At 35.7% G+C, this 7,648-nt stretch overlaps 1 protein-coding gene across 1 annotated transcript in view; it reads left to right on the top strand.

The window, feature by feature from the left end:
* LOC104541117 (E3 ubiquitin-protein ligase CBL-B-like) overlaps window positions 1–6,597 on the top strand; it is a gene marked incomplete at its 3' end in the record, with an annotated part of 86,734 nt that extends 80,137 nt beyond the window's left edge. Inside the window, 4 exon segments of the mRNA XM_010185091.1 lie at window positions 1–60; window positions 2,384–2,521; window positions 4,056–4,143; window positions 6,466–6,597. The exon segment at window positions 1–60 is cut by the window's left edge and continues 11 nt beyond it. Coding sequence (XP_010183393.1) covers window positions 1–60; window positions 2,384–2,521; window positions 4,056–4,143; window positions 6,466–6,597 — 418 coding nt within the window.
* Window positions 6,598–7,648: the final 1,051 nt, after the last annotated feature.

The raw sequence follows: 7,648 nt of genomic DNA, 5'->3' as shown, positions 1-7,648 counted from the left end.
ATTCCTGACATATGATGAAGTAAAAGCAAGGTTGCAAAAGTACAGCACTAAGCCTGGGAGGTGAGAGGTTTTGCTGATTATGGCTTTCCAAATAAACTTGCTGTCTCAGAAGCTCTGTAATTATTCTAGGTTCATATTTCTATTTTGCATGATACTTACACTCACTGCAATTGAAGGAGTGAATTTTTGGCCTTTTTTTTTTTAATCAGAATGAAACAGAGAAGTAGTAGGTATTTTTTAATACCTGTGATTTTGTTTATATAAAAGTGTTTTAAAAACTAGTTTATTACTAAAGCTCAGAAATCCACATTCAAAATATGCTGACCTTTTAGACTTTAAGACCTAGGAATTTTGTAACCATGATCTGGTTTTTATGCCATAATTCTTCTACAGTGCTATGAAGCAAGACAGTATTGTATTAGCACCAAAAAGTCTAAATAAGTACAAATAAACAGAAAAATAAATTATATTGCTTTTCCTTTCTTCTGAATTAGGTACAACAAGTCATGCATTCTTGAAAACTATATTTGAAAACTATATTTGCTTTTCAAAATTTGCATTGAATTGTTGCTTAATAGTGAAATAAAAATCGTCTTAACATCTTTCATAGTACCACACATAATTTGTGAACTTAATCAGTGCTTATGTGTTCCTTTCTTGTGTTCATATTTTTTTTTTCCTAGTAATGATTTTGTATCACAAACTCTGCACCTACAAAAGGAATCTATCAGATTAAATATTGTGATGAGTAAAGTTTTTGAAATTTCTACGTGGTGCTTTTCATACTGAGTTATTCAAACTAAACTTCTACCAATTATGTCACTTCTGTTGTCCTGCTTTTTTTTCTTCACTCAGGTTGGAGAAATAGAAGTTCATTAATGGATTTAATCCTATATTATTTAACTTCTATTTTTGCTAATTTTACCTTTTGGTTATGAAACTTTTTTTGTTAATGTCTAGTTGTCTAACTTTGCTGCAGGATCACATGTATACATAATTAAAAGTGCATCATTTTGAAACTTGGAGAAGTCTAGCAGCAGTTATATCTATATTTTGTGCTTGGTTTATTTTGGTTTTTAACAAACAATATATTGTATCTTGTTAAATTACCTGGCTAGTCAAGTGCACATATGCAAGATCACATTCTTGTGATTCCAGTAGAATAACATTGATTTTTAGCTTTTTGATTTTGGCACTCATTGCTCTACTTAGTATTTTTTCTATCACTGTTTCTGATTCTGTGATTATAAAATAGAAGTAATAGAGAAATTATCCAAAGTTGCCTTTATTTTTCTTGTAAACAGAGAGTTAGTTTTAAGATAACTGTCTATTGCATACCAGAAAATTACTTTCTGAATTGCTTAGGTGAAATGCTGGAGTGTAAAAGAGGAGATAGGAAGTGAAATTGCTTCTTTAATCTGTCTAAAACATCCTGGAAATCCCAAGAATCTGTTCAAATGGATAGTTACTACTTCAGTGTAATGTTGGCCCTACTGAAGATTGTTAGAGCTATGCCAAACTTCAGGGAGGCTAAGATTTCTCATTTTAAACAGTTTAGAAGGAAATAAAATATTGAGGTATAATGAAGAAAAGCTGCTCTATCATACCAGATTGAGTTTGTGGTATTTCACTGTGGGATGCTTTTCTGAATGAGGCTTTTGCATACAACGTGGTGTCTGACATGGAGACTAGAGTCTTTAGTAAGAACTAAACATGCCCAATAGTATTATTGTCTATAATCTTCCTTTTCGTCCTACTGTGCCCTCTGTCTACATTATGTATACTCTGAGCTGTCACCTGTAACACAAAAAATATTTAAGTCCAAATGGGTTGGTATTATCTGGGATTTTCTAAAGTAGAAGTGGTATTTTTTCTGTCTCATTCACCACTTCTGGTATGCAAAAAAATGACATTACTAGTATAACAGTTTTTATCATTCATCATTCACATTTCTGTTGCATCTAAAGGCGTTCTATATTTGCCCTTCCATTCATTCAGTTAGTGGCCTGTGTGTGCACAAAAGGTATATTTTGTTGCTATAGAGACCAGATAACATAATACACAGTTCTTGAGAAGGTTTATAGGCATGTCTAAATGTATGTAGTAGGACTGTTCACAGTGAATGTGCAGCTTTCACATGGAGAACTAAAAAGCAAGCAAATGAAAACTTGAGGTAGGGTGCTGCCATGTCTGCCCATGAGGAACTGACAGCACAAAAGATGCATGTAAGGTTATGTAAAGAACATGTGGCAGAATTGGGAATCTGGCTCAAATCTTCAGAGACCTAATTCAGTGTCTTAACCAGAGGCCATCCTTGCTCTCTTCACTTGTTTTGCTGAGCTCTGATTAACACTGACGTTTTATTCATCCTGTTTTCATCCAGCTACATTTTCAGACTGAGCTGCACTCGATTGGGACAGTGGGCCATTGGATACGTGACTGGTGATGGGAACATATTGCAGACCATACCACACAACAAGCCTCTGTTTCAAGCTTTGATTGATGGCAGCCGGGAGGGATTGTAAGTACAAATTCCTGTAGTCACCATAGGTGTGACATCCTGATTTCCTTTTTCTCCTAATGCTTATATGGGTAGTTACTAAAGATCTCAAAACAGAGCATCTGGGTATGGTGATTAGCATTCCTTCAGAGTTTAAGGACCATCTCTTTTCTTCAATTGGAAAATACTTGTTTCCAGGTAATTCCATTAACCAAAGTTAACCAAAGCTGTATCTCATAGGAGATAAATTCCAGGAGAAAACAAAATGGGCATCTGTCACTTTGATTCCTTACCCCCACCCCAAGAGCCTCAAATGCACTTAAGCTTATTGAACAATTACTACTGCCAGTTACTCATGTGTCTGACTCTGGACAATGATTTGAAAGCTGTGTAATTGCTTTTATATATATCTTGTGCAGCCAGAACTTTTTCCAGGCTCTAATAGTTTACTGAAAAGATTTATAAATATAAGAGAATCTAAGTTTATAGGGAGCACTAGTGCATTTTTACTAGGTTGGCTGAAGTAACAGACAAATTTTTAGTGTCAGAATCTTTTCACTGAAATACATGTTTTGATATATCCATGTAATCATAATGGGGAAAAAAAATAAGAGAGGAAGTTGATCAATCTTCAAAAAAAGACTGAGAAGCCCTTTACAATCTTGCCATTTTTCTCAGTCCTGCATAGTCCAGTAGTTTTTCTCCCGGTATGATGATTTCAGACCTGTAATAAGACGACTCCCTATAATAGTAGTGTTTCTATGTGACAAAAACTGAGCAAATAAAAACTAGAGCTGAGAATATTTAATGCAGAGTGAAGTTTTTGTACCCTATGCAAATATAACTTTCTCACAGTTTGACTTAACGACATGGCTTTCAATAAACTGTTTCCAAGTTGGAAGCTACATAAATCTGAATATAGAACAACTGAGGGTCTCTGTGATAGAATTTAATTTCCCACAGGATTGAAAAGCCCCCATCAGTTCTTGCTTAAAGACCAGTCTGCATCTTGGATTCTCAGTGTAGATTCTTGTCATAATATACGCAGATTTAGATTTGTTAGAATATACACAGGTATACACATATGTAATATTAATGACACTTATAATTTTATATATATCATAATGCACATAGATATACACAAATGTGTGTTACCTTCTAGTCTGTTCCATTATTTGAAATAGTCGACAGTCACCGAGCATGGTACTTGCAGTGGGGAGATCACTAGGAACACATGCAAGTATAAGCTCATGGTGAAATGAGATCTAAAGTCATATTCTCTTGAGCTACACCCAGAGAGTTACGTGCTAATCAAAGCTCGGATGCATTCTGGTGGTAACTGTGCATGGGATGTCAACAACTTTCCTGTGCTTTTATAAATAGACTTGAGCATGTGTCAAAATGCATATGTAGCAATTCAGTTGCATCCTAAAGATAAAGATGGCTAGTTAATGTCTACTGTGACTTATTCTACCCCTTTGAAATTTCATAGGTATTATTTAATTGATCAAACTAAAGAAATGTGCATATTTATAACAATCTTCTTGTGATGCAGCTATCTGTTCCCAGATGGACGAAGTTATAATCCTGATTTGACAGGATTATGTGAGCCCACACCACATGATCATATAAAAGTCACACAGGTATGTTGCAGAGTTTGACAGTTATTTTGTAATCTTCATTTCCCTTAGTATCTCATCTCCTAGTGATAATAATCTTTTATTAAAATGTGAGAAATAAATTCATAAGAGTGAAAATACACTGTTGATAGAAGGGCTTAGATGAAACAGGATGACAATCCTTTAAACTCTAGAGCTGATGGTGATGCAGACAGCATAACTTGGAAAGTTTTGTTTATTCTAAGCCTCTTCCAAGTGAGAAATGTGTTAAGAGTTATTAAAGATTTTTCTGATATTTATGTTACATGTTTATGTAGCTTGGTGTTTCCATGCTAATAGCAGATGGGAATACAGAAATAAAATCAAGATCAAATTATAGTTTTGAATCCTGAATAGGAATGGTACAGTTGCTGACAGGTCCAGGAGGAAAAGTAAAGTTCATATAACACAAAGATACTGGTTCCAAGGTCTCTCTCCTTTCTTCTTTGTCTGTCGTGCAAATTAAAAGAGAGATCAGGGAAAAGCAACTGCAGTAATTAAGTGCCTAAAGGGAGTCATATTACAGAGAAAATTTGAATATCTAGATGTGTTTGTAGCCTTGTTAAGTGCTGATGTGATAAACTAATGTGCACGTGTTCGATACTCACATAATAGGAAGTAGCCACCACAAGACAAATGCTTGATTGAAAATGGTGCTGAAATAAACAGTAGAAGCTTAAGGTATATTGTGTAGAGCATTTTTCCTGACAAAAGTATCTGGAAGACTTGAGGATATGTTGAAGGAAAGACATCAGACAAGCCATATGGTTTCAGATGGTCTTTCATTTCTTCAGAGCAGACTGGATGACCTTGCTGAATCTTCTGTAATTCTGAGTGCAATATGTGCATTTCACCTCTAGAAATACTTTAGAAAAGCTATATTCTTTACTGTGTATGGTATTATCAGGAATACCATTATGAAAATGTCTGTTTCCAAAGTAAGAGAATTCCTAATAACAATTACTTGAAGAAAGTTTGAGTCCTTCCACTTATCTGACTTTCTTCTTCTTTCTGACTTCTCTCTTTTCCCTCTAGTCTTAAAATAGTAATGAGAAAGTAATGTAGAGAGACCAGATATTGGTGTTGCACAGAATGATCTTCTAGCCCCATATACATACTTCCCTGAGAGGAAAAGCAGCTTAGACATTCTCAGTGATTACCTTGTTCTTCACAATCATGTTGTATTTTGAATTCACTGAATGAATCTAGTTGTTTCTGAACTTGTAGTTATGAGGACACACTAGTTAATTCTGATGGTAATTCAACAGAATCTGAGCTATGTGAATACTGCCGTAAATAATATATAACTGCAGTAGTTTAAAGCTGTCACTGACACTGCTTAAACTATGAAAAGATGGTATAAAAGTGGCTGCAGTGCTAGATTGCTGCAGATGGATTCTTTGCAGGAGGTCCACCATAAGCATCTTTAGTACATACTGACTACAGCTGCAGATAAGAGCTGTCTCTTTTATTTTCTCTTTTTGTCTTTCTTAGCTACATCTCCCCTCCCTTTACTCAGCATTTGCTGTTTATTTTCTTGTGACCTGGATTCTGTTAATTTTAAGCTTTCAAAATTTTTTTCAAGACTAAAAAAGTCTGTTTTACACAAATGCACTTGATTGCCGGTTTCCCAACAACACCTAATTCTAGAAAACTGTTCTGCGCTCAGGTTTCATCTATTATTTATTTCTCCTGAAGGTGTTCTTATACCTTCCTGTCAGTCTTGTAAGGATACAAAGTACTGAATGATCTGTACATGACTGTTGCCATGTTATCCTGGTGTTATTCTTGCCATGCTTCCTTCACAAAGGTTGTTTACTTCAGTTAGCCGTGCTGCATCCTTGCTGTAGATGTCCTCTTGCTTGTCAGCTTTCAGTCCAGTCACTTTTATTTGTCTTAAACTCATACTTGGAAAAGGAAGTCCACCACTTATTTTCTCACTTACAACCATGTGTTCATTATCTCCCTCTTAACTGCAACCAAGGAAGAGCAGTATGTATGCCTTGCATGGTAGTTACACGTGAGAAGGTTTTGAGAAAACCCAGTATGTACAGATATCTTAAATGGTTTTTTTTGCAGCATGTATTGTTGTATATCATAGTTTTGAAGAAGCAAAAAAGCAAGCTGTTTCAGTAACCTTAGTGTGGCTTTTAAATAGACCAGAAACAATAGTTTCCTTGACTAATACGTAAAGTGGCTTGGAAAAGAGGGGACTTCAAGAAATGTTTGTCACTACTTGTGCTTCAGTACATTCTTTGTGAACAAATCGCAGTAAAGAAATAATCACTTGACTTTCTTTTGTTACAGGAGCAGTATGAATTGTACTGTGAAATGGGTTCCACTTTTCAGCTGTGTAAAATCTGTGCAGAGAATGACAAGGATGTGAAGATAGAGCCCTGTGGACACCTCATGTGCACTTCTTGTCTTACAGCATGGCAGGTACTGTCATAGTTCAGTTAGCGGGGAAGAGGATGGATTTCTCTGTCACATCCCTGTTTACAGTGTGGGTGTGTGTTTACTTTTCCAGGTACTCCATAAGAGAGTTCAAAGACATACATATTTAAAATTATAAACTTTCTCATTTTGTTTATGAAAATCTGTGAAAAATAAAGTTCCAGGAGTCATTAAAATCTGGATCTGTAGACGTGCCAAGGCCATTTGCTGACTGCTGCTAAGTGAAAACTATTTCCTGAGCGCAGTATCTACCCAGCCAGTGAATGCTGGGCATTTCGTGCCAGTTAAGCCACCTAGGTCACTTTGTGATGTGTTCAAAAGGCACGAAGAGGACAGGTAGCAGCGGGGAGTGGACAGCTGTCTAGACAGGGTTTTTAGAAGGAGACAGAATGTCTTCAGTGAGAGAAATATTCAGTCATTGGCACAAGTCAAATGACCTGTGGAAAAATAAGCTTAGGATTCTTGTGATTCACGCTAATAATACGTAAAGCACTAAACCACCTAGCCTTAGATGGTTGTTAGGGTAAGAGGTTGGATGGAGAGGAAACTCTGAGCTCTCAATGTCATTTACGAAATATCCCAAAAAGCACAGAGACTTCCTGGTCATACAGGTTGGCATGTTTTTTCTGTCTTGTTCATGGACATACCAGTCTGTGGGAAAAGGGAGGACTGGTACCTTTAGTTCAGTGCAATGAAGAAACATTTGACCTAAAATAAAAAACTGAGGTCATTGATTTTAGACCATTTTGACCTGGTTTAAAATGTGGTCACATCAGTTAATGAGTTTTCATTCTCATGTTTGAGATCTGACTTAAAGTACTATAAGTTTTTGAGTTTTTTTTCAAATTCCATATTAAGAAATAATCATTGGCAAGGAAACATCTGATGCATCAGAAGTATCATTTGAGTTTTTCTTCCGTTAACAGAAAAGCTTGCTGAAAAAGGAGTATTCTCAGTTTTCGATTTTGTTTTGTTTCTGAAACTTGAGTTTGACGTTCCAAATAAAAGTCTTTAAAATTGCCCACAGATCAGAAAT

Source organism: Mesitornis unicolor, unplaced genomic scaffold, assembly GCF_000695765.1.
Source record: "Mesitornis unicolor isolate BGI_N332 unplaced genomic scaffold, ASM69576v1 scaffold13805, whole genome shotgun sequence".
Classification (NCBI taxonomy): Eukaryota; Metazoa; Chordata; class Aves; order Mesitornithiformes; family Mesitornithidae; genus Mesitornis; species Mesitornis unicolor.
This window is presented reverse-complemented; position numbering and strand designations above follow the sequence as displayed.